General features: G+C 50.9%; 1 protein-coding gene across 2 annotated transcripts in view; it reads right to left on the reverse strand.

Moving 5' to 3' along the window:
- Positions 1–709: 709 nt before the first annotated feature.
- STUM (stum, mechanosensory transduction mediator homolog) overlaps positions 710–27,122 on the reverse strand; it is a 61,862-nt gene continuing 35,449 nt past the window's right edge. Inside the window, exons 2-4 of one of the 2 annotated variants that reach the window (XM_037822766.1) lie at positions 10,793–10,972; positions 9,064–9,072; positions 710–8,045 (exon numbers count right to left, since the gene is read on the reverse strand). In XM_037822766.1, the coding sequence (XP_037678694.1) occupies positions 8,011–8,045; positions 9,064–9,072; positions 10,793–10,972 (224 nt within the window). In that variant the 3' untranslated portion in view covers positions 710–8,010. The remainder of the gene's footprint in view (positions 8,046–9,063; positions 9,073–10,792; positions 10,973–27,122) is intronic. The other variant, XM_037822768.1, reaches the window with a different exon arrangement.

The following is a 27,122-nucleotide window of genomic DNA, read 5'->3' on the forward strand; positions in this document are numbered from 1 at the left end:
ATCCAAGCATGAAGGAAAGTGTGAAGTTTCTTGATTCCAAAAACAACTCTTTCATTTAATGCTATCAAATTTCATCTTGTTAGATTGTCTCTGTTTGTCAAGATCTTCTTGGATTCTGATTTATCTAATATATTTATTTTCCCTCATCTACAAATTTGATAAGCTCTGTAGGTCTTCACCCAATTATTAATGAAAGAGTTGCCTTGGCCATGGACTAGCAAGTCCCCCAAGGTAACGTCAGTTCAACCAGCCCCTTGTTATAGTTGAAAGCTGGTTCCCAGTTCTCCTCACCACTCTCCTCCAGCTTCTTGTTTACACAAGAGACTTTGTCAAATGCATACATCACACACATTTCCCTCTTCAACAAGTCTCGCAATCAAGGAAAGGAAATGAGCTGAATCTGTGCACTTGTTCTCACAAACCCCATCTGGATCCTGGTGTTCGATTTAGTGTGCGAATTCCTGGTTGTAAAGGGATCAGGTAGCCAAAGATGTGGACGTTTGAGGAGTAACTTGTACAAGCCTGCCGGGAGAGGGGTATGTAGAAAAGGGGTCTGAAAGAGGGCACGGCCCGCTTTGTGGAAGTCAGGCCTCCTCCCCGAAAGGAGACCAACAGCACGTGCTGCAGAGAGGTGAGGGGTCGGGGGGAGATGTCGAGTACCAGTCAGGTAACAAGAACGAGAGGACATGGGGATTTAAGAAACCACCACAAAGGTCACATGAATGTTTATTACATAGAAAAGAGGGAGAGGAAGAAAAGGTTTCCAAAGCCATATTTCCAGGATTTTTAAAAAACACAAACTTGGAATGCCAAAGAGATGCCATGCTTTACATATTTATAATAGTATGCATGTGTGTATATATAAATATGTACATGGAGATATATAGACAGGTGTTTGTTGTCCTATGTGGTATTTTTCATTGCATGTACAGTAACGCTGCTCGAGCTAGGAATTTTGAAGCTGGCGGAAGGCTAGGGGAGTTGGAACCCGGCCCCGTGCCTAGGGATGCTGTGGAGACCCCTGAGCAGCGGCAGGCGGGACGCTACCAGGACATTGTCCTGAGGGTGCAGGGGAAAGCTAAGCTGCCAGCCGCTGGTGCCCCAGACCGCGAGGATTGGGCCAGAGCAAGTCTGGAAGCTTCCCTAAGCCCCCGACACTGGAATTTTCTTCCTCTCTTGGAACCAAGGCAGGCTCCAATCATTGGAATAGGCCAGAGATAACCCCACAGCTGGACTGGATCCCTGGGGAAGCCAATGGGGATGGAGTGGGAGATATATTTGAGGGATTTCCAGTGGCTCTAGGCAGAAGTGTAGACAAGAAAACTCTGGAAGATTGGGGACTGAGTCTTGTCTGAGAACAACGGGAATGTACAGCAACCAATTTAACAGAAAGAAGAGAGACCCAAACAAAGCCAGTCACGGTATCAAACACGAGACTCATACATATATAAATTCAGCTGATTCACACAGAACCAGTGTGTTGTTTTTATGTATGATGTAAGAACAAAACAAAACAAACATGGCACCATGTACAACAGCCTGGAAGTTAGCCCATGAGAAAAGCCAGCCCAGAGTTCCCACGGGTCCCAGGCCTTCCTGGGTGAGGATGCCCTGATGAGCCTGTTACAGCCAAATCCTTTCTCCCTGCTTGAAACATCCTATCAAGTTCTAACCAGAATATGAGGCAAAGGTGAGCTCCCTCCCCCTTATTCTCACTGGCTCCTGATCTGGGGCAGGTGGGTAGGTTGTAGGAACAGAAAGGGGCCTCAGAAGAGAGACTTGTTTTCAGCCCTAGAAGAGAGACAGGTGGCCCCGTTCTCCGGGCAGGTCCACCATGCCTGCCCCACAGACGGCCCTGAGGAGCGTGTACAAGCTGTGGTGGGGCTGCGGGGTGAGAAGAGCTGTGCTGTGGTGGTGGGGTGCAGAGCCCATGGAGGGAGAGATTCACAACCAGGGCCCCGGAGAAGGTGGAAACAGAGTTTGCATCTGGGGCCGAGGTGGGGGGTGGGGGGGGGGTGAGGGCAAAAAATGCTGCCAGCAAGAGTTCACGTTGGAAGGAGACTCAGCTCATGGAAGTGGGGTGTGGGCTCCTTTGGAGATGTTATATCCCAATCCTGGGTCTCCAGAAAGACCCTGCCCTATGTTCACCGAAGTCAAAGGGCTGGTGTGTGCATGTGTGGCCTGGAGAGGAGGGGGCAGCTGGAAGGGGCACTTGGGGGAGGAAATGTGGACTGTAGGTCTGGACTAGGCTGAGTAGTTGGCATTTTGGCAAATGCAGGCAGGGAGGAAGATGAACTGGGGACTGAGGTTCCATAGCTAAATACAAATTGAGAGACAAATCGCATCGCAAAGTCAGGACGCATATGAGTGGGACTCTGCTGTAACCTCCCTGCCCACTGTGACAGGTTCAGGAGGGGAGAGTGGAGCTGCGGAGGCCGATGTTTCCGGTTACTATAGGAAGAGGCCTGGCTCCGGGGTTTGCCAGCCTCTTCGATCCTCACGCAGGAGAGAACAGCTTCTCCCTCTCCCTTGCCCGGATGGGGCTCTGCCCCTAAGCCCTTTGCACTAACAGAGGTGGAAAAAGTGATGGCCGCCCAGCACCTCTCCTTGTTTCCAACCTACACACAGTTCAACAGAGGCACGAGGCAGGGGAGAGACACAGGCCTTCGACAGCTGGCACTCAGCCTCCCCTCAGCGCTTCCTGTTGGGGGGAGGAGTTGGGGGATCCCCACCCCCATCTTTCGCCACAAGGGTTCATCCTACAAAGTGACCTCTGTGACTTTTCAATGGCCCAGTAGGATTTAGGGCGGATCCATAAGTGTTGAGTGTGTGAGCACATCCACCCTGCTGTGAACATTTGGAAGCCCAAAGAATCAAATGGGAAGAAAATTAATGAAAATTTTAGGTGCGCCCCCCCCCCCCCACTCGGACCGTGCTCAGCCTCTCCCCTGGCCTACGTGGCTGCCTGGGCAACTGCAGGATGCGCCCGGGCTCTCTGGGGGAGGAGGCCCAGCCCCAGTCCTTGGAGACCATGTCTCCTCGTTCCGTCCCTGCCCACGTGGCCCCGCTGTGTCCCCTGGGGAGGCTGGGAAAGCAGGGGCGTGGGGGCACCACGGTGCTCTCCAGGAAAGCCGCACCTGCACCCCTTCCTCCAGGGCCTCCCTCAGGACTGCCACACTTAGTTCCCCACTAAACCCTACAAAGTGGGACCATTGAGATGAGGGGAGACCGTTTCTCTGTTCAGCCTGGGGCCCAGGTACGGTCCCCAGGAGTCAGTAACTGCTTCAAAGCCCGAAACCCCCAAACCACCTACAAGGCCACCGTCTCTGGGGAGGGCCCAGCTGGCTGGGGGGGGGTGCTTCTGTTTCCCATTCCCAAACCAACCCAGCAAGAGGGAACAATAGTAACAGTAAACAATGCCTGCAACCTCCAACTCCAGCATTTACATTTAAATTACACATCCCCAAGCAGTTTAAACAATGCAAGAGTCTTTCTTTGCCAACATCACTAACAGGATAAAAGCAGCCAGTGTAATTAAAGCCTGAGGTGGGTCGGAAGATAAAATGGGGCCCTGGTTTCAGCCCAGAGGCCCAGGGGGAGCTGGGATCCCGCTGTCAGGGAGCAGGAGGACAAAACTGAAGGGACCCCTCTCAAACCCACCCCAGGTGGGCGGGAAGAAGGTGGAAGGAGCTTTTGGTTTGGTTTTCTAGGGCCAAAGGTTCTCAGATTTTTACATGTTTTGAAGAGCCAGTTGGGTTCAGAGGTGCCACTGCCCGACTATGGGCCACAAACCTGCCTTTTGCTGACTTCACAGCCTGGGGTTTGGGGTAAGTATGTGTGTGGTTTTCTTTTTGAGAGCTGGGAGCCCGTTCTCTCCAGGGGAACTGTTAACCCTGTGGCTATTTTTCCCCTTCTGTTTTTCCTTTAAGCCTGTGTCACCCCTGCTCCATTTGGAGCCTGGATTTATACGGGCACCTCTGAGACAACTTGCAGAAGACTGCCTGGAGGAGGGGGCGGGTGGGGGAGCTGACGTGGGCTTGTGGGTTGGGACAGGCAGCTCCCCATACCGGCTCTGTCTCTAGAAGCCATTCTCTGCCATCTTCCAGTCTTAAAGGAGGGAGTATGGATTCCAGGGCCACCTAGAATGGTGAGCACAGGGTGTGTTGTAGGGCAGGGGACAAGGGGGGAGGGCAGTGGAGGGGCGAAGAGATGCAGCAGCCTTCTGATTCTTTCTGAGGTTTTTCGTTTCACCCTATTACTTCAGAGTGGACAAGGACCCCTCCCCAGGATCCTCTCTGTGGGCTCCTCTTGCCTTCCTTTCTTCCCGTGTGGGGCCGGCGTAAGTGCTTCCCCTAGGCTGTGGAGTCACACTCGTGGGTCAGTCCCCAGCTCTGCCCCTTAGGTGCTGTATATCTGGGGACGTGTGCCTCACTGTCTCGGAGCCTGGGTTCTGACACCTGAAGCTCAGCATGCTGATATCTCTCCCCCACCAAGCTGTGGGTGAGGGTGATGGGAGATGGAATGGCACTAGCCATGCCTGGGTACGTGCCCAAAACGTGGTGGCTGGTCCTGTCGTTGGGGCTGCTCACCTTGCTCGCAGGTTCCCCTCTTACCTCCCCTCAAGGGCAGCCAGAGACTGGCTTCCAGGGCAAGGCCTGCAGCTTGTCGGGCTGGGGCTGGGTAGGGGACCCTGGCTGGACACTGGTGAGGGCCACTGCAGCCTAGCTCTGTCCCCGCAGCCCCCAGCACCACAGCAGGTAGGAGGAGGCTGGACAGGAGCCAGGGAGCCACCTCTGTCTCCTGCTGTGTCCACAGAGCCTGGGCCCTGGCCTTCTTGGCCTGAAGTCCTCAGCTCTAAAACCGACTTGGCCAAATAAAGATCTAGGTCAGCAGACCCCCAGGCACCAGGCGGCCCACTCTTTCTCCAGGATCCTGCTCTGGCTAAATAAAATTGCCACTGTCTCATCACAGTGTCCCAGCTAGGGTCCTGGGAGTTCTCATTCACTGTGAAGTTCTCTGCATGCATGTGGGTCCTGCTGCAAACACCCATGACCAAGGAATGTCCTGCATGGTCCCCACGGATAAAAGGCTCGAACTTGAAATGTGCCCTGTGACTTCTGGGCCAACACCCTTGTCACACAGGGGCTGCATGCCAACCAAGCACGTGCTGGCACGAGGATCTGAGTTTTTAGCTGGCTGGTTTAATAAATTAACTCTGGCCATCTATCTTTCTGAGCAGCCACGTCAGACTCCTCTTGGAGCAAACCAGCCATTGTCCAGTGTCTAATGAAGATAATTTTGAGACCATGGTCTCATTATGAGGAATGCTGTTTTGAGCTCATCCTGTCCTCATGGGAACCCTCACAGGCTCATGGTTTAGGATTCAGGCATGGTCCTCTTGGTTTCTCCCACACATCGATTACCTGAGGCTGATGTGTTCTCAAGTTTGCAGAAGCATCTCCGGGATGAGAGGAGGGTGGCCTGGGAGGGGGGCGGGGGCTGCGGAGGGGAAGATGTCCTTCCAAGCACACAAACCCCTGTATTAATCCATCCCACACTGGAACTCGTGATGACACCTGTCACTCAAGAGAATCCCACCTGTGTCTGGGTTGTGTCACTAAACATATCTCTTCTCTACCCCCTCAGCAACCACCCCCAGCCCAAAGTCAGGAAGAAGAAGATTCTCCTCTCGCACTTGTGGGGACAGCCTCCACCCGAGACCTGTCACTGCCCCAGTGGAGCCAGGACACTCTGGAGAGCTGTTTGGGGGAGAAGGGCTGTGGGCTGCTGCCCTGCCTGCCGGGGACCCGCCATCTCCTGGGTTGAAGCTGTTTTATCTGATTACAGGGGAGGCTCCCTTCTTTGGCGCAGCCTCCTGAAGAGCTGCCAGCCTGCTGCCTGACTCGCCTTGGCCTCCAGGATGCCATCTGCACACATCAAATGGCTTTCTGGATAAACCGAATCTAGTCCCACCATTTGAAAATACAGGGCATTCCAATAGGTGGTTAAATACTAGGAAAGAGAAGTAAAGGCCTGGGGTCAGGATGAAAGGAGGATGAGAAGAGAAAAAGACACCCTAGGGTATTCAGAGGTGCAGCCCAGCCCCAGGCAGCGATGGAAGGACAAGATGCTCATCAGAACTAAGGGGATGGCAGGGCAGGATCCGGCCAGGAGCAGAAAACCTGCCCCACGGCAGGGCCCACAGTGGGTGAGTGGACAGAGGGTTATGTTTCTCAGCAGATGGCAGGGAGCAGTCCAGTCCTCAGGGAGCCCAGGCCCACTTCTCTGGCGGGTCTGTTATTAGAAAGCCCGGTGGACGGGTGGTGGAGCTCGGTCCCCAGTGCAGTGGGCCTCTGTCCCAGGCAGGGGCTAGGCAAGCGGTGGCCTCTGAGGCTGCTCCTGGTGGAGTGAGGGGGCCTGTCAGCTCAAAGCCCGGGCTGGGGAGAGGTCACTGCTCACCGAGTGCTCACACCAAGCAATGCAGGCAGTGGGGAGAACCAGTCACTTCTCCAGCCCTGGCTGAATTCTGACCGAGTCCCCGAGAGACAAGACGAGTCCCTCAGAGAGGGACATACCCAGTGGTCCAGTTTCCAGTGGGGTCAGGTCCTGGGCTCTGGGCCAGTCCCACATTTTAGCTTCCTACCCATTAAAATGAAAATTAAAAAAAAAAAAACAAGCTGACGTGGACATGTCCATTATCATTATAACTTTGGCTCTCCTTTCTCTCAAATTCAATTCTCTTGAATCAGCAGTAGCTTGGACAACTTCTGTGGGTTTCTCTCCCACCTGCAGGGCTTGAACTCTAAAAATCACTTAAGGAGCAGCTCTTCAATGGGACCCTGTGGTCCCTTTGCAAATGGGAAGGGTCCTTGTGTATGGGGAATAATTTCACCCATGAATGTATCTGCTTGCAAGTAGGATTTTCAGGTTTTAGACAGAGGACCACAGCCTCACACACTTTTTTTTTTGCTACAATTCTGAAATCCAAAAAACTGTGAAATGTTAAGTTTTTCCTCATAACTTATTTATGGCAAAATCTGAGCTGAACTGAGGTGAGGCAATTCACAGGTTTTATTGATCCCATTTAGTGTGACTATGCACATGCTTCTCTGCAGAAATATCAATGTTCTTGATTGGGGCGAGGGGAGAGGGCAGTACCAGACTCTGCAGCAGGGTTGGTAACACGTGGTGACTCTCATATATGCGGAATGTATCCTATTACCTTTCTCAAATCCAAAATTTTTGAATTCAGAAACACATCTGGCTCCAAGGATTTCCATAAAAGGACTGTGGACCTGAAATGGCATCGAGTCTGCTGTGAAAACACCAGTCCGTGGCCCATGTGGACCCTGGCAACTCCAGACAGTGCCAGTGCCCTCCTTCCCAGGAAAACAAAGGTCAAAACACACCCAGCCCCGTGGATTTCAGCGGCACGGAGGCTGGGGGTGCAGTGGGGGGGCAGGGCCAGGAGACATCCCCTCCCTCAGGCCTCAGCTGGCTGCAGGCACTGTGGGCCTGTCCCCCCGGGCTGGAGACTGTCCACCCCCCTGCCCCTGCCTCTGCCCTGGTGCTGCCCACGGGAGACGACAGCATGAAAACTCAGGGCACCCGAGGTGAGAGGCAGCAGGTGGGGCCAGAGGAAGTGCCCACCAGAGTACTGCCTCCTTGGTGAGCCCCTGCACACCCAGATCATGTCCACCCCAGCCCGGCCCAGCAGCTCCCGTATGACATTGAGGTGGACAATGGGCAACACGGGCAGCTCTCCAGGAAGCCCAGAGCCTGCAGATGGGCTCTCCGTCAGCATCCCTCCTCCACCCCGCTCCTCCATGCTCCCAGTACCTGCGCCTACGCACCCTCAGAGCCTGCTGAGAAAAGCAGATGCATTTTCAAAATAAATAATATTTTTAAAATACGCCAAGCCTGGGAGACGGCAGATGAGAACATATAAAGGTCCTTGTGCCCAGGCCGCCTGGTGCTGCTCTGGACTTTGCCCGGCGGCTCCGGCGGGGCTCACAGCTGCTGTGGGATGCCCTGCTCCTTGTAGCCTGTGAGGAAGAAGCAGAGGAGAGCCAGTTAGACGGTCCCCGCCATCAGGAGTCCCCCAGGAGATGCCCCCAGACCAGAATATGCCCAGGAGAGCTCATCCCCACAGAGCCGTAAATGACTGCTACAGGCTGGGGACAGGGCATTGGCTTTATAATGGGAAACAAAGGAATGAGTGGAGGATTGTGGAATTTGGGGTCTAGGGGGAATACATGAGAGGAGGGCCCTGGGGTGGGTGTTGGAAGGTGGTGGATGTGCTCCTGCATCCACACTCAGGAAGCCACTGCACAAGGGTGGCCCCATCAGGCTGGCTTGATTTCCCAATGCCGAGCCTTGGCAAAAGGTACCGGGCAGGCTTCCCCCAGACACGGGCATCTGGAAGGCATGCAAGGAGAGCAGGAGGGAGGAGGACAGCACAGAGAAGGAAACACCCGCTCATGTGCGTGTCTGACAGGCCAAGGGCCTGGGGACCGTGAACCTCTAAAGCATTATTGATAATTATGAGACCACTGGGAAAAGCTGAACACCACTGACATGAAGGAATCGTTGCCAACTTACTTGAGTGTGAAAGGGTTATTGTGGTTATGTTAAATTTTAAAAAAGATACCTACTAAAATATTTACAGATGAAATTATGTAAGTCTGGGGTTTGCTGAGCAGTTACCCCCCATTAGCCGGCAACTTAGCACGCAGAGGAGCTTCAGCAGACTGAATCAATTTTCCTCTTGATTTAGCAGATGTGGCGTCACCTTTACGTGCTAATGATCCAGTGGTGGGGGCTGGGGAGGGATGGAGTAACAAGAAAAAGGAGTGGCTGTGAGCTGATCATTGTTGAAGCTGGTGTGGGTATTTTGGGACTCGTTATACTTTTCTCTGCGTTTAAACATTTTCTGTAAGAAAAAGTTAATAATGTAAACCCACTGACCAAGCGGGGGAGCGGGGTGCCTGTGTGCAGCTGTGGGGGGCTCTGTGAAGGCAGAGGACCCCCAGCTCAAGCCCACGCAGGCCTCAACAGACTCACCTTGGGAAACTTTGGAGCCACACAAGGTATGAGGCAGCATGAGAAAGAGGAGAAAAAGAGAGAGAGAAAGCAGAGTCTGAAATCAGTGGCTATGGGGACTACCTGAAACATAAAGAGAAGGAGGACCCACGGTGGGTCCTGGAGGGTGGAACGGAGGCCGTGCCAGAGACTTCACAGAAGCCAAGTCCTCAGGCACGGCGGGCTCAGAGCTGTCGCGGTGACCGGCCTTTGGGACGTCAGCCAGCCCCGCAGCCCGGCAGTGCCCCCAGCCCCCGGAAGGTGCAGGTCTGTGGGTGTGGGACTAGAAAGGCGCAGGGAGGGGCCCCCCCTCCCCTGGGAAGGGCTCAGGCTGGTGACACACTGCCAAGCAGCTCTTTCCAATGCCTTGCCAGCCCCTGGCTAGGTCTGGTTCCCCACACCCCTTCCCACCCTGCCAAGGTCTCCCAGGGGCTTCCTGGGTAGCTCTGAGCTCTAATTCTGGGATACCCTGGCAATCCAGCTGACCCACGTCCTCCCCTGACCTTGGCTCCAGGAGGACTCATTGCAGGCAGCCCATCTGACCAACCTACCACGGTACCTGCACCCTCTCTGGCCTTGCCTAGCCCCTGGCCTCTGTGTGTGCCCTGGGTTTTGGATGCTCACCTGAACTCAGGCTGAGTCCGCTACAGATCATTCTAGAGCCCCTGAACTCTGGGCTTCCCCTCCTGACTCTGCTGCCCTTACCTGGCACAGCTCACCTCTGGCACTGACAATTCCACCTGTGAAAGGTTTCGTTGGGTGTTGGACACGATGATGAGCATGGGGTCAGGGTGAGGAGTGCGGAGAAGGGCAAAGGGCCTGAAGGAGATGTGGTCCCAGTTATTGAGGAACTATGGCCTAAGGAGGTGGACAGGTGTGTGACGATACAGGGCACACGAGTGGCGGTTCAGGGAAACATGCATGTACACTTAAAATATAGGTGGCATCTGCTTTAAGATTCATTATTTTTTAGGCATTAATCTTTTGTCTTCAGGAAACTTCATTTTGTAACTTCAAGCCCTTTTTCACAAAGCAGTTTTGCATCTGAATCAAGTTTGTATTAAATAATTGATAATGGGCCACACAATACAAATTAGGAATAATAAAACTTTAGCGTCAATGAACAAAAAGCTAAGTTTAAAAGGAGATATGACTTTCTTCTGACTGTAAAAGCCACAGTTACAGGGTTTCTTGTGGGCAAGTACACCAAGTGGCTTTTTCCTTCTCTCTGGAAACTGCATGATGGAGATGGAGAACAGTAGGCACAGGGAGCTGAGACTGCTTGGGCCACACACGCTGCCACCCAGTCTGGTCAGCTGGCCTGCCCGTTTCCTTGTGAGATGCAGAGACTGACGAGTCTTGAGCTGGGTAGGGGGTCCCTCCCTCCCTCTCTTATTCAGGCCCTCTGCCTCAGGTCTCTGCAGAGGAGACCTGCTTGTCAAAGAATTGTAATTCCCAGCAGGCCTCTGGGCTAACTAGGCAGGTACGGTCTCCTCTCCTGGGCAGTCATGGGCACTGGTAAGGAGGGCACAGCTGAACCCTCGAGTGCCTGTCCCTTGGGGGTGAGCAGGCCCTTGGCCAGACAGAAGGCCTCCCTGCCCAGTGCCCAGGCACAAGTCCATCCTGGCCCCAGACCCTCCTCCAGCCCTGCTCCCTGCATCCCGGCTGGGTCCAGGCCCCCGATCCCCAGGAGGTGTCCCCAGCTACTCACTAGCGAGGATGACCATGTCCATGCCCCAGAAGATGCTCATGATCCAGCCCACCATCACGATGGCCGTCAGGATCTGGATGAGAGCCGCCGCAATGTTGAGCCAGAAGACACAACACACGTGCCTGTCTGGCAGGTCAGTCCGGGCTCCGCACAGCACAGTGAAGGCTGAGACGAACGTCCCTGTGGGAAGCCAGAGGGGACAGCCTTCTGAGGGCATGGGAGACAGAGGGGCAGGAGTGCCCACTGCTAGCCCAGCTGCCCACCCTCTGAGAGCTTGGAGCCTGTCCTCGGGACCAGTGCCCCCATCTCAGACCCTGGCCCACCTCCAACTGGAGAGGCCAATATACCATTTGGGTGAGGGGTGACACGAGGCTGCCAAAGGTCCAGCACACTCCCTGGGCCTTGGGGGGAACACAGAAGTCACCTGGCAAGCAGTGCCTGCTGATAAGGAGCCATTGTCCAGCCACCTGCAAGAACAAACGGCAACTGGAACGGGCACCAGCATTACATAGGAAAGCCTCCGAGGGCATGAGACTGCAGAGGCAGGAGGAGCCAGAGCCACTGGCATGACATGGACGCCAACCACGGAGTTAAATTCAACAGAGGTCCAGGGTCAGAGAGACTCAGAAATTAAGCATCTTGTCCAAAGTCACGATCGCAGGTGGGCATCAAACCCCCCGCTGCCTGATGCCAATGTCCATGTTCCTTCCACTGCCTGGCACTGCCTCACAGGGGCAGGCATCCTGGTACAAGCAGGTGCAGATAAGAAAAGAGGACACTCGGGAAGTCAGCCAATCGGCTTTGTGACTATTCTCATGTTCCTAACTCTCAGTTTCCTGCTCCTTGAGGAAGCTTTCTAGTCTTTGATCTTGCCTCTCCCTGAGCACTCTGGCTTCTGGCCCTTCCCCTCCTCAACCTTGGTTGCTCCTACCAGATTCCAGGCATGGCATTTGCTCTCGGCCCTCATGCCTGTGCCCAGATCCCAGGCTTTGCACCCTGAGCCCCAGTGCAGATTCTGCCTAGTTGCAGGGATTCCTGCTGCCTGCACAGCTGATAGCTCCTCAAGGTCCCAGGCTGTGTCGACTCACCTTTATGCCCCTGGCCCCTCGCATAGTGCCCTGCACACAGCAGGCAGCCTGTTGGGGACCCACAACCTTGGACCACCTGTTCCATCACCTGCAGCACATTTGTTAAAGTTGCAGATGCCTGAGCTCACCTGAGATCTGCTGAAAACCTAAAGGTAGGCCCAGGAATATGCATTTGTAAACAAGTTCCTCTCCCCACCCACTAAACTGTGAGAACCACCGGATTCAAGATCAATCCCTGCTAACCAAAGTCTTCTTTGAAATCCTAGTACAGAGCCTGTGCTGGCCCCACAGGAGATGCAGGGAGGTAAAGGCTGCACCTCCACTCTCAAAGAGCTTTTGCTGAACCCTCCTTTCTGGGGATGGGGTTCAGTTGCATCTCAAGTCTCTATAGTGGTTCATTCGGAAACCAGACTTAGTTGCTGCCCTCGGCGAGCTCACAGGCTCAGGGTGGGGAGGAGAGCTGGAAGCTCATGGTCCCCACTTGACAGACGAGGAGAGGGTTAAAGGTTTGCCCAAGTTTGCAGAGGTAATAGTGACTGTCTTAGTTTGCCCGGCTGCTCTGACAAATACCACACAATGGTTTGGCTTAAGCAATGGGAATTGATTGTATCACGGTATAGGAGGCCAGAAGGCTTGCTTTCACCCCAGGTTAGTGTCTGCTGCTGGCTTGCCACAGTCCTTGGGGTTCCTTGGCTTGCATCTGTGCCTCCACTTTACATGGCAATGTCCTCTACTTTCTCTTCCAGGTTCCTGCTCACCTCTGGCTTCCTTCCAGCTGCTCCCTGTGGCTTTCTCTATGTCAGAATTTTTTCTACTTATAAAGCACTCCAGTAATCCGGATTAAGGTCCACCCTCATTCAACTGGGCCACACCTTAACTCAAATGATAGCTCCAAGAGATCCTATCTACAATGGGTTTGCACCCACAGGAATGCAAATTAAGATTAAGAACATGTCTAAACTGGGGTACATAATTACCATAGTGATGGAGGTGGGACTTGAACCCAGTCTCTCCCCACTGGGTAGGGGGCAGAGCAAGGGTGCTCCAGGTAGTGAGCAGGCACATCTGGGCTGAGTGGCAACATGGGGCAGCTGAGGGCATAAGGTGGGAGGACTGGTTTAGGGTCATTTGTGGAGGGCTTTAAATGTCCAGATAAGGAGTTTGCTCCTAACGTGAAAGAGACAAAGCTCTGACCAAGAGTTTTGAGCAAGACGGTGATGCAATGGAAGCAGTGATTTAAGAAAATTAATTTTTCAGCAGGGTGTTGGGTGGATTGAAAGTGTCTGAGATGGGAAAGAGGAACCAGGAGGAGAAGGCAGCAGCTGAGAGGGGACAGGGAGGACTCAGGCACTGGAAGTGGGCACAGCAGGAAACAGGGGATTTAGGGACCATTAGGAAGTATGTGCCACGGTCCTTTGCCTCTGGGATATTACATAAATGCAGGTTGCAACAATTAAAAAAGACAGTTACAGAAGTAGAAAGATGGTGGAAGATGAACAAGGATATGAGGGGAAAATATTTAGTAAAGACAATATAGATGCCATTTGTCATGAGTCTACATTGTGCACCACTTACCCTCTCTCCACCTGCACTACCCCCAATTCTTACGATTGTCATTATTATCCCTGTTTTACAGATGGAGAAAACGAGTCTGAGAGAGGCGAAATGATCTGCCCATATGTCGGAGTTCAGATTTAAACCCAGATCTTCTTTTCAATCTAGGATGTTGCATCCTTACATGAAAAAAATAGGAAAGAAACATCATTTTTAATGATTTTCAAAATATTCTTAAAACTGCCCACTCCCAGCAGTGGCCAGCGTCCTTCACAGAAAGTTCTGAAGCAAGTGGCACCCTGATATCTGGCTTGCAGCATCCTGACCTGATGGGATCTGGCTGAGATTCTATGACCCTCTGCGATGGTTATGTTTATGTGTCAACTAGGCCAGGTGATGGTACCCAGGTGTCTGGTCAGGCAAGCACTGGCCTAACTGTTACTGCAAGGACATCTGTGGCTGGTTAATAAACCAGAAGGCTGGTTTTTTAAATCATCAGTCAACTGCATCTGTGGCTGATTATATCTTTGAAGGGCATGTCTTCTGCAATGAGAGAATTCAATCAGCTGGATTTAATTCAATCAGTTGAAGACTTTTAAGGAAGAAAGAGAGAGAACCTTCACTTCTTTGGCTAGCCAGCGTCTCATGGGGAGTTCATCGAACACCTTCATCGGAGTTGCCAGTTCACTGCCTGCTCTATGGAATTAGGACTCGTGCATCCCCACAGTTGCGTGAGACACTTTTATAAAATCTCATTTTTACGGATATCTCCTGTTGGTTCCATTTCCCTAGAGAACCCTAACTAATATATCCTCTGTCTCTTTGTAACTGTGGCCTCGCCTCAGTCTTCCTGCCTAGGAAATGGGTACAGTGATCAATGCCTTTTATTTATTTATTTATTTGTTTGTTTGTTAGTTAGTTAGTTTGTTTGTTTAGGCTGACCCATATGAAATTGTTGTTATTCAACTGTTTTTTTACCCAAAAAAAATGGCAATTCATATGGGTCAGCCTAATTGTATATGGAAGTTTTGAGCATAGGAAAACTCTGTCCCTAAACTCAGAGATTCTTAGAGTTAGAAGGTCATCTAGCCCATCTCCCCTCAAAAGATGGAAACTCACCAGAATTGCCTCAAGCTGACCAGAGGCAACGGGCTTTTTTATGCACCTGTCTGCTTGTCACAGAGAGGGGGTGACCCAGTGAACCAATGCTCTGCAGATATGTGTCCGTGGCCTAAATGAGCCAGGGTAGGTCTACAAAGTGGCTCAGCACGCTCCTCTCTTGTCTACTCCTTTGGGTTCTGTTTTCTCAAGAAAAGGGGCTGGAAGGGGAGAGGCCTGTGGACATCGTGTGTTCATAGGTGCCGTGGGAAGACGCTCTGTCCTTACATGTTATGAAAAGTTGGGTGGTCCATGTTTTATTTAAAAGAGGAGACAAGCTTAGCATGATAAGGTGTGGGAGTGACTTTTGGTCATTACTCTCTCTTTTACCTACACTGACACACTCATGATGACTCTGGCATGACCTTTGAATAGACCAGTTACATGTATAAAAATATAAGCACATTATACACAGGCTGAATTGTATGATTGATAAAGTGAATGCATATTATCTGCATGTGCATTAACTTGGATTTCACTACTTAAGAAACAATGATAATGGGACTGGGGCTGGATTAAGTGAGTGGATCTAAAATATTGTCCTAGTTTGCTAATGCTGCAGAATGCAAAACACCAGAGATGGATAGGCTTTTATAAAACAGGGGTTTATTTCACTACACAGTTACAGTCTTAAGGCCACAAAGCATCCAAGGTAACACCTCAGCAATCGGGTACCTTCACCGGAGGATGGCCAATGGCGTCCGGAAAACCTCTGCTAGCTAGGAAGGCAGCTGGTGTCTGCTCCAAAGCTCCGGCCTCAAAACGGCTTTCTCCCAGGACGTTCCTCTCTAGCAAGCTTGCTCCTCTTCAAAACATCACTTCCAGCTGCACTCCCTTCCCTCTCTCTGAGTCAGCTCATTTATATGGCTCCACTGATCAAGGCCCACCCCGAATGGGCGGGGCCATGTCTCCATGGGAACATCTCATCAGAATTATCACCCACAGCTGGGTGGGGCACATTCCAAGCAAATCTAACCAGCACCGAAACTTCTGCCCCACACAAGACCACAAAGATAATGGCATTTGGGGGACACAATACACTCAAACTGGCACAAATATAAATATCATTGTTTAATCTAGTCAGCAGTAAATTTAAAAAATGGTTTTAGCACATTTTTGTATGAAGAGGTGTTGATTGTTTTAAATGAGTCTTAGCTGTTAAAAAAAAAGCTCCACCCAACCCCAACTTGTTAGTTCTAATTTATTCCATCAAGTGCCAACCATGTGCCATGGCTAGTTCTGAGTCCTGGGGAATTCAGAGTCCAGACAGGTGACGGGAACTTGGCCAATCCCCAACCCAGGAGGTCACACTCTGGTGAAGGACACTGGGTCACCAAAGGAGCAGCGATGGATTCTCTTTGCTTGCATCAGGAAAGACTCTATAGAAGAGTAAGTGATGGGGAATGGGGGGATTTGAGAGCCAAGCAGGAAACCATCAAGGGAAGGAGGGAAAGGCATCCCAGAGAAACAACTGAGAGTTTCCCGAAGCTCAGAGGGGCACAGGGGAGCTCTGAGTGGTTCAGGGCAGCCGGGGCACAGGGAACATGCAGGGGAATGATGGAAAACAAGGCTGATTTATACTTCAGTAAAAAAATCTTCACTGAATTAAAAAAACAAAACAAAACAAAACAAAAAACAAGCAAGCAAACAAACAAAAAAACACGAAGCCAGAGATGGGAGGGGTGAGATTGTGGAGTGCTGCAGGGCCTTGCCATGGAAACTTCATCGTCCAGGCAGCCAGTGGGAAGGGTTTTCAACAGGGAATTATATGATTGGATTTGAGTTTTGGGGAAAATGCTCTGATCCCAAGGGGAGGATGAGTTGGAAGGGGTGAGCCAAAAGGCTGGGAGAAGAGATGGTGCAGAAATCCTGGTGAGAAATGATGAAGTAGGAAGCGAGGTGGGGGTGCAGGGACCTCTGCAGACGATAAGGGGCAGTATCACTGGGATTGAGTGACGTGTATGTGGGGTAGGGGAGGAGAAAGGGGCACAGAATGAATCTGGGTTTCTGGTTCAGGTGACCCGGGTGGAGAGTGTGGAGCCATCAACCAGGGTGGGACCCCAGAGGGGAGTGTGTCCATCAGCTGACGAGAGAGCCAAGCCAAAGGCAGGGACTCGGGAGGTGTCAACTATGGGTGGTCAAAGTTAAGGAGGTCACTGAAGGAAGGCATGAAATCCAGGGAAAGCCTGGGGAACATCAAGATTTTAGGGGTAAGCAAAGCAAAGAGAAGGTCACAAAGGAAGTGGAAGAGAACCAATCAGGGAGGTTAAGAGAGGGTGTTCCAGAAATCGGGAGAGTCTCGAGAAAGAAAAGGTGGTGAACAGGGTCATATTCTGCAGAGACGTGAAGTGAGACCAAGAAAAAATCATGGATTTGGCAATTAGGCCATCAGTGACCTTAGCAAGAGGAGCCCAAGAGAATAACAGGGGTCAGAGCAGGATGTCAGGAGTTTGGGAAGTGAATGGAGGTGTGGATTCCAGAACATGGTGAAGATCACACTTTCAAAAAGTACATGTGAGATGGGAGAAATTTACCCTTGTTTAGCTGCTGAGAAGCAGCTACTAGAAGAGGGGAGAGTTTGAGAATACAACCAGACAGAGGATAAGTAGACATTAAGGTCCTTGATAAAATAAGAAGGGGGAAAATCTTAAGCAAAGTTTTCCAAACTTGTCCATGCACCGGAATTCTTAAACAGAGATTATAAAAATTCATATTCCAGGGCATCACCTCCAGTCCACCTAAGGTTCTAGGAATTGGCTTGATTAAAAAAATAAAACAATCCTTCTAAGGTGTATTCTAACATACAACCAGGTTTGTAAATCCATGCTCTGAGGGGGTGGAGGGATTGGCCTCGCTGACACAGAACCAGAGAGCCATACAACCTTGCGGTAAACTAGTTCACAATCCTGAACTTCCTCTAAATCCAAGAATTTTCCCCCACATCCATCAGTGCTGAATTGGGGAGATTATCCTCTCTGGCAGATGCAGAAGATGGGGCCCTGGTGCATATTGTTCCTAAATGTGCCAAGGCCCAGCAAACACCAATGGGCACAAAGCAAAATGATGGGAATGAAACACCCTGTCAACCACCAAAATCAGTGTAGGCCTGTTTATAAGACACTTGGAGCTTTAGGCATGAACATGTGCTTTGCACTTATCGAGATTCTGAGAAGGAAAGCTGCCATCGAGTTATGGCAAAGAGAGGAGCCTGGCTTTCTAACCAGCCCCTTCTGGCGCCATCACTCCTGCTGAGGTTGCCATGCTGGCTGCTTTCCCCATCCACTGTCGTCCTCGCAGACCCCAGAGGGCTTCTTTGTGCCTGGCCTCGGAGGAGAGTTCCCAGGCTTGGCTCCCACTCCTGCAAATCGACTTGGCTCTCTCTCCCACCCTACTCCATCAGGCACAAGGAGAGAAGCAGCCCAGAAGTGGAGAGGGGGTAGGCACTGCAGTGACAGGAGGTAGCTCTGCTCCCACAGGATAGAGCCTGGGGGTTGGAGACGTCCTTCATGAATTCCCATCACGGTTTCGCTTTTAGCATGACTCACATGTGAGCTTTAGAAGGAGTTCAGGTTAGAAAGGGGGTTTGTGGAACTCAGGGGGAGAAGGACAAGCGCTGTGTTCTGCAGCAGCTGCTCTGATAAAATGTGCCCCCCTGGGGCCTAGGCCAGTAAGTCAAGTCTGGATCCCAGATGTCACCTGCAGCTGGCTCTGAAGTCATTAACATGTGCTGCTTGTCAGTGGCCACGAGTTACACCTGGACACTCTCTGTCATTCCTCTAAGGAGGGCTGGTTGAGCACAGCTCCCTTTATGGGCACAGCCCTGAATGTGAGCTGCAGGGGACAGGAAGGAAATGTAAGGGAAGTTCTGACCTGGGACTTGACAGCTGACTTGAAGGGATAAGCCACACCCTAAGAAACAGGTCCCCCTGCCAAGCATTGCCTAGTTCACGGCCAGAATGAGAAAAATGGAAGGACATGTTCAGGGCCAAACTCAGCCCTATGTAGCTTCAATTCTTAAACTTCTGGGGAGGCATAAGAAGCCTTAGAGAGCACCTTACAAATACACCTTCCCGGGCCCTGTCACCAGAGATTTTAATTCAGGAGGTCCAGCCATTATCTTTTCATCACTGTGCAATTATTTCAACCAGAAGTAAAAAAGGAAAGGAAAGAGAACTGACTGCAAGTTCACAAGTGCTTATGGAAAACGAGATCCTAGAAGGCAGATTCAGTACAGGCTTGAAAGTAAAAAGGGTCTCTGTGTCCGTGGCCGAAATAAGTCAGGGTAGGTCTACAAAGTGGCTCAGCACGCTCCTCTCTTGACTAAGCCTTTGGGTTCTGATTTCTCAAGAAAAGGGGCCGGAAGGGGAGAGGCCTGTGGACATCATGTGCTCATAGGTGCCGTGGGAAGACGCTCTGTGCTTTCAGCTTGTTAACTCCAGAGCAGAGCAGGAGAAGGCTGTGCTGGGCAGGAGAGGAAGGTGGTGCTTGGATTAATATGAGCGGGGCCTCATGTATCTTGGGGAAGAGAATCTCTGTGAGTTGAAAGCTTGTTAGCACAGGGCTCCAGGTTGAGGCAGTCTGTGAGAGCACCTGTGTCCTCTCCTGGGAAAGGCACATCGTCGTTCATTCACAAAGTGTCTGTGGAGCCAACGTGGGGCTGGGGCTGGGGCTGCATGTCCTGGCCGTCAAGGAACTTGCAGAGAGGAGACAAGATTTAAAACCTAGAGAACACTGCAAGGCAAAACATGGACAATTCTAGTATTTTAGTTACCCTGACTCCACTCAAAGTTCTTCAAACCTAACTCAGTCTCTCTGCCAGCACCTGTGATCCATATATCCCGGACCAGGGGTGAAAGGGTCTGAAAACTGCTTTCAACTTTCTCAGAAGCCTGACGGAAAAAGCCTTATGGAGGTAGCACCAGCCCATTGGAACACTGAGTTTATAAGCATTTTGGTTGAAATCATATCATCTCAGTACAGTAATTTATCAGCTGCTCCTAAGGGCCATTCTATCCAGCTTTGATCAATTAGAGATGGGGAAATGAATCTGTTAGGACTTAAATCTTTCCAAGCATGGGTTTCATGGAAGAGAAAGAATGGTGGGTGAACAGATGGGGCCTCTGTCCCACACATTAGAGAAAAGACGAGAGGCACCCAGCCCCAGCTGCCACACTCCTCTTCCCAGTCAGTAAGTGCCAGCTCGGGGCAGATACTCATCTCCTCCCTGGGCCTCAGACAAAGGCTGCTGGGGTGAATGGCTGCAGACAGACAGGGGGTTTTACAGTGATGACTCGGGCGGTTAACAGTCCTCTGTTGCTACCGCAGCCATGGGGATGGGCTGAAGTTGTTCATATATGCTTTTGATTTTCCAACTGAAAAGATTCTGGGTTATGTTGGAAGGAAGACAGGGAGACCCCTGGCTGCCACAAATAATTCTGCTGTCCTTCCTGCCGAGGAAGGAGAAAAGGAGACTATTTCCCTCCTTGGCCCCTGTTTGTGCCTCCTGTGTGACATCAGACTGATTAGCCTGCTGGAGACTAGGTTGACTGGAGCTGACAATTAAATTTAATGGCTCTGGGCGTTGCATCAGCCTCCCCTGTGCTTGTTAGCAGATCTCCTCTGCCCCTCAACCTGCTCCTCCTACCTCCTACGTCTCTCATGAGCTCCGGGCTGACTTGGAGGGGCTGGGAGCTGCACAACACAACCGGACACCTTTAGCTCTTTCTCTGGGGCCACAGGAAGGCTCAGAGTCTCCCCAGGATGTTGAGCTCAAGCAGAAATATAACTGCCTGGGATTTCTAGGTTCCTTGGCTTGGAGCCTTGTCACAACTTAATGGGCTTAAATACCAGAGGGTGAACTGAGGTGCTGGAAATGGGGGCAGGGAGGGATGATGTGCAATGACCAGGCAGGGAAACCCAGCCACACTGAGGCCTGTGGGACGTTGCTTTGCCCTCCCCACCTTCCAGCAGGATAGGCCTGAAGAAGCTCAGTCAGGTGGGGAGGTGGGCAAGGACAGCAGAGGTGACATTGTTGCAGGGGAAAACACAGCTTCTGTCTCCTTAGCATTTGCCATTTGACAAGATGAAATTTCCATGGATGGGTAGACACTGAGATGAAAAACAGAGAGGTGCTCTCCAGAGGTTACGGCTGTTAGGGAGCCTTTCTGAGATCAACAGCATGAGAATCTGCAATGTGATGAAACCCAAAGGCAGCGCTTCTGGGAGAGGGGGAATCCCCTCATCTTGCATCTACTCCTTGCCTTAATGGTGCTTTTTAATTCATAGGGTCCTAGGCTAAGACATCCTGGTTCGTGGCTGAACCTCATTTGATTGCACAAATAACATTTGTATATATGAAGCGCCTACCATTGAGCTTGCTAAAATCAAGTCACTCTCTTCTCATCCATTGAAGCCCTGGGAGCATCCACCTGTGTGTGAGGCCCCATGAGATCTGTCCACATGCCCAGATGTGCAGGACACCAGTGGGAGCTCACCCTGGGACAGCAGGGAAGAGCCAACTCCCAGCCGACGTCTGTCCCCGCCCTGCATCCTGATCTTGGACCACGCTGAGCGGAGGCCTTAGTGGGCCTCTGGCCACCTGGTGCATCACCAGTAGTGGTGGAACATCTCCCATCACACCACCTAGTCCTGGAAGCCTGTGTTCCTGGGTGCAATGCTGACTCTTCCTTAAAATGATACCCCATTCATTTTATCCATTCATTTTTCCATGTATTCAGCCAGCATATACAAAGTGCCCACTGGGTGCCAAGAGCTGGGCTAAAGCCACATGTACCAAATAAAAAATGACAGTCTTGCTGCCCTTAAGAATTTTACAGGGTAGTGAGAGAGACAAACTACAGAATACAGGCTGTGCGATAAGCAGTGCGAGAAGGGCTGGCGGAGAGTGGATGCAGGATGGCTCACTGTTGATAGCCTTGGGCTCTGGCGTCCGAATGCCAAGTTCTGAATTGGGCTCCATCACTGATACCCTGTGAGACCTTGACAAGTGATTTAACTTCTCCAGACCTCAGTTTCCCCATCTGTAAAACTGAGATAATAATCATAGGGTGGCATATGTGGGTTGATGTGAGGATTAAATTTAATGCATGTTAAGTACTTAGAACATTGCCTGGCACCTAATCAGCACTCGGAAAGTGTTACATGGAAGCACGAGAAGTTCCCTTAATCCAGTCCAGGGAAACTGGTGATCAGGAAAATCTTTCCCAGGAGGCCACACTAGAGCAGAATATTGACAAATAAGGAGGAGTTATTAACTATGAATATAAACATGAAATCGAAGAGCTCAATGCATCCAGCTCCAATAGTGGCTGTGGCCAATGGGGGAACTCTTCACTCCACTTTAAATAATTGCTCAGTTCATCATGTCCGTCTCATGAAGCCCAAGGTTCAGTACTCATCCATATGCCACAGTATTACGCAGCCAATGAAAATTACAATTATGATGACTATGCAGCAAGATGAGAAAGTGCTTTCAGAGAAATTACAAAAATAGTATGTAAACTGTGAAGGTGACTATTTAAAAATATTTATGTATGTGGACAAGGTCAGGAGTGTAACAAGCAAAAATGAAAATAGTGTTGCCATGGTAGAATTATTGAAGACTTTTCCTCTATTTTCAAAAAAATTTTTTTTCAGTTAAAAAAAAAAGTTTTCAGTACCTGTTGAAATCCAGTGCTGCAAGGATGTCTGCCAAACAGCACCTTAAATGACATGCAGACACAAGCAAATGAGCAATGTCACAGAACCATGCCAAGGCTGCAGCAAACGCCCCTGAGTTCCCAGGAAGGCCTTGGAATGTGGCCTCCAGTCCTAGGGCATCATTCCCAGGAAACCAAGCAAAGTGGGCTCTCAGCCAAATGGGAGGACTTGGCTCAGCTGTGGGAGGTGGGATAAGAGGAGGATGGTGATGTTTCTTGTTTGGAAGACAGGAAAGGACTCTAGTCCCAAGAGACCTTAAGGAGACATTGTGGATTCATTCAGGCGGCCACACGTCAACAAGTAGAAAAGGAGGTGGCTCTGCTGAGCTGATGCCCCAACCTCCCCAAGGACCAGGTAGGAGAAAGGGAAGGCAGAAGGAGTCCTGCGTGGGGCTCATGCTCAGTGCTCCCTCTCCGGCTGGTGGCTTCCCACAGGCCTGGCAGACACATCTGCTCCTTCCTGGAGCCCTGCCCAGCAGAGTAGCCCATGATATGCTCCCAGTGCCAGGGACAACCCTCCTGCCAGGGCTCGTGGGGATCAGGCTCAGGACGGCTTTCTCCAAGCAGTGGCCATCATTGCTACTCATGCCACTGGGGCAGACCATGCTCGCAGGGGAGGGGTTGACTGCTGTGCTCTTTATTTTGGAAGTAAGCAACTTGAAGAGGCTTAAATAATAAAGAGATTTACCAGTTTACATGACTGGAAAGTTCAGTGCGGTAGATTGAACAAAAGGTATGTTCTTAATTTTAATCCGTGTTCCTGTGTGTGTGTGTGAACCCATTTGTAAATAGGGCCTTTTGAAGATGTTATTATTAGTTTAGGTGTAGCCCAACTGAATCAGCCTGGGTCTTGATTCAAATGACTGGAGGCCTTATAGAGAGGAGCCAGAAGCCAGAAGTCAGCAGAAAACTGGAAGAGCAGGCACAAGAAAGAGAGATGGTCATGTGACAGGAGGCAGAGGAGCCCCAAGGATGGCAGCAAACCAGCACCTGAACACTACAGACTTGGTGGGGAGCCAGGGTGGGGAAGCATGGCCTTGCTCGCACCTTGATTTGGGATGTCTAGCCTTCCAAACGGTGAGCCAATAACCTGTTGTCAGCCAACCCATTCTGTGGTATTTGTCACAGCAGCCTGGCAAACTAAGGTGTCCAGAAAGGCAGTAGGGAGTAGTGTTCAGGAGCATGGACTTTGCTGAGTTTATTCTTGACTCTGCCATTGACTAGCTGTGTGAACTTGGGCAAGTTATTAAACCTCTGGAGACCTGTCTCCTTATCAAACCTTTAATACCTTTGCACTATTTTTATTATTAATGGGAATTCTGGATTGGTTTGAGGCCAAGGCTAAGTGATCCAATAGGGATCCGAGGTCTCCCATCTCTCTTCTCTGTCTTCCATGCTGTCAGCCTTAGTGCAAGGCCAACTTCTCAAGGTGGCAAAACGATTGTGGCAATTCCAGGCTTCCCATCCACATATCACTTGTCCAGAGGAGACAGAGCATTTTTGTCCCAGTATTCCAAGCAGGAGTTACTTGGGGCTGCTTAAATCACACACCCATCATGGAACCAAAGACATGGCCAGGTAAACGGAAGGTGCTGATTAGCTTAAGTAATGGGGCTCACCCCTAGGTGGAGGTGGAGTCAGTTTCCCCTAAAGTGCCTAGATTGCATGAGGGAAAAGTGGACCCTTGAGTGAAAATCTGGGTTCTACTGGGAAGAAGAAAGAGGGTAAAAGGATTTTAGGTAAGTGATTAACAATGCTCACTAATAATGGAGAAAGGTGTAGCAAAATCAAGCAGAGAAACTATATATTGGACCACCCTTTTCCAAATGGGGGTGTGCTCATTTTAAAACATGGCCCCCAAATCTTTGACACCTTGTTGAGAGGTAGGGTCTATGTTCCCACCTCTTAAATCTGTGCTCTGTGACCGTTACACCAACAGAATCCATCCTAAGTGACACTGTGCTAATGTCCAGGCTCAGGTCTTAAGAAACTAGAATCTTGGGTTGACCACACTTGAACGTAGCCGCCATGCTCTGAGAAAGCCCAAACCAGCCCACCTGGAGAAGTCACATGGAGAGGCCTCATGCAGCTGTTCCAGCCAACAGCCCAATGGACGTCCCAGCCGATGGCCTGTCTCAACCACCAGACATGAGTGATAATGCCTCCAGATGATTCCAACCCCCCAGCCATCAAGTTATCTCCTGGTGTTAGAGTCTTTCCAGCTGAAGCCTCGGATACCATGTGGCAGAGTCAAGCTGCCCCCACTGTGCCCTGTCCAAGTTCCTGACCCACAGACATGATGGACATACTAAAACGGTTGTTTCACACCGCTACATTTTGGGATGGCTTGTTGTACAACAATAGATAACTGGAACAGGGGCCTCAATTGTCAGCATGTGAATGTTGGGGAAGGACGGGGATCAGGAAGTGGGCTAGTCTGGTTCTTAGAGCAATCATTCAGCATCTTCTGACTAGGATTGTAGAAGGCCTGTTCTGCTTGGCTCTTGCTCCCATGCCCCTCTCAGAACCCTGCCCCCACCAAGTAAGGACAACTGAAGAGAGTCAGAGATTCTGTTAGGATAATACCACACTGGAGCAATGCTACAGGAAATACACAAATCATCAAAAGCTGGGCCTGCCAGGCTATGGACAATATGACCTACAACCCTCAAAATCAGAGACAGCAGCCTGGGAAAAGAGAGGCTCATTTGCCTTCTGTGTCACTTTGCTTTGCTTTTTCCACTTCCTGAGCACAGGACCTAAAGATCTCTTGCCTCCCCTCCCAGTGCCCCATTCTGTCAAGGGATAGGGGCTGAGTTTGAGGCAGAAAGGGAATACAGGGGACCATAGGAGCTGAGGGGAAAGAGAAAAAGGAAGGGGGCCATGGAGGAGGGCTCCCTGAGGACACTTCTAGGTGGAATAGGATGGACTAATAAGCCACTGAGGAAAGAAAATACAGAACTATTTTATGCTGTCCTTTGGGCCAGACATCTGTGCTTGTCTACAGAAAGGTACCTTCCCAACCTTGCAACTATCAGAGGTATAATACAGGTATAATTTAATATCTGCATTATTATTTATTGAGCACTTATTCAAATTAGCATTTTACTACATTACCTCACCTAATCCTTACAACAATCACATATTTTTATCCTCACGTAGACAAGAACAGAGCTAGACTGAACAGCGCATTAACCAACTATAGTAGATTGCAGACATGGCCCTAATGCTCCACTCCTCCTTTGCAATGTGACTTTGCCACTCCACCTCTTAAGGGGTAGAGTCTGTTCCCTTACTCCTTAGATCTGGACTGACCTTGAGGCTTTCTTTGGCCAACATAATGCAGTGGAAGTGTCCTTGTGCCAGTTCTGAGCCGAGGCCACAAAGGACCATGCCAGCTTCCACTGCCTCATAGAACTCTACCCAGCCTCCAGGTGGGCAAGCCCAGGCTAGCCTGTGAGAGGGGGAGACACCACATGGGAGAGGCCCCAGCCATCCAGCCATCACAGCCAAGTTCCCCAACATGGATGTGAGTCCAGATGAGAACAACCAAGTTCAGCCCTGACAAAAGAACTGCCCTCCTAACCCGAGCGCGAAGTGCAACCACACAAGTTTTAAGCCACTAAGTTTTGAGAAGATTTTTTTATGCAGGTAGAGCTCACTGAGACCACAACTGTGCCTGCTTTCACAAACCTCGTGCCTACCAGGAAAGGGAAGCAAGAGGCCTGACAACTGTGGCCCCTTAGCTCCAGCACAGAACAAGAGGAGAGAAGTGGACCTTGGCTTCTGCAAGAGGAGCCTTCATGGGACTGGAAACAGCCTTTCCAGAAAGCAAGAGCCAAACAAAAGTGGTCTGGTTCCCATGCATTGTCTTCCAGAAGGGACCAACTCTGAGCAACATTTCAGGATACATTTGCTGATTTCTTTGAAGGGGAAGAGCTGGATTGATTTGATAAACCTACTTTTTAAAAGGAAGTGAGTTCCTAATGTAGCTTACAACATGAATTTTTGGAAAGGACCAAGAATTAAAACCAGCTGTGCTGACGGAGCCCATCCCTCAGCTGTTTCGTTCCAAAACAGAAGCCTTCTCTAGGACGGGAGGCTTGCACGTTGACCTCCTACCAGGATGGGGCCAGCCCAGCAGGCCTAGCACCAGCCCCTGAATCGCTGGAGCTGTGGGCAGGATCCCTGGGACCAGAGCTTCCAAGAGGAGGCTGGGAACAGCTTTGGTGCCAATGTGGCTGCAGGGTGACTAAGCTGAGGGGGAGACTGAAGTCAGAAGAGGGGGGACACGGAAGCTGTGATACTTCAGCAGGCACAGAGTGGGGAGAAAGCTCAGCAGCTGAGGAGGGGACTTTGGTAATAACACACAGGACACTGGCCAAAGCCAGTCCAGGGACTGGGCCTGCTTGAGAGATGACAGCCTGTCAGTCACAAGGACGGGGCAGACGTGGCTGGGCTCAGGATGGAATCTGCTAATGGGGCAGCGAGGGCCTGAGCATCCGCTTCCTCCCCTGCACCGCCAGCCTTTCTATCCTACTGCCTCTCTTCAGCCTATTTTTGCTGGGTTCCTCTTCTCTCCACCTACTGCCTGTGGCTGCCCATCCCCTCCCACCATTCTTCTCTGCTTATACTTCCCACAGTGCAACCCACCCAAGCACCAGCGTGCCAGCCCAGAGCCCAGGTGTTTCCGCAGGCAGCCCACGCCCTGCCCCACGCTCCGCTCTGCCCCCACCTGCCTTTGGATTGTGCCTCTATTATTGGCCCATATATCTCTCTCACTATGATGCATGGTATTTTAGGGCCCAGGTC

The sequence above is a fragment of the Choloepus didactylus genome, chromosome 2 (assembly GCF_015220235.1).
Source record: "Choloepus didactylus isolate mChoDid1 chromosome 2, mChoDid1.pri, whole genome shotgun sequence".
Lineage (NCBI taxonomy): Eukaryota > Metazoa > Chordata > Mammalia > Pilosa > Megalonychidae > Choloepus > Choloepus didactylus.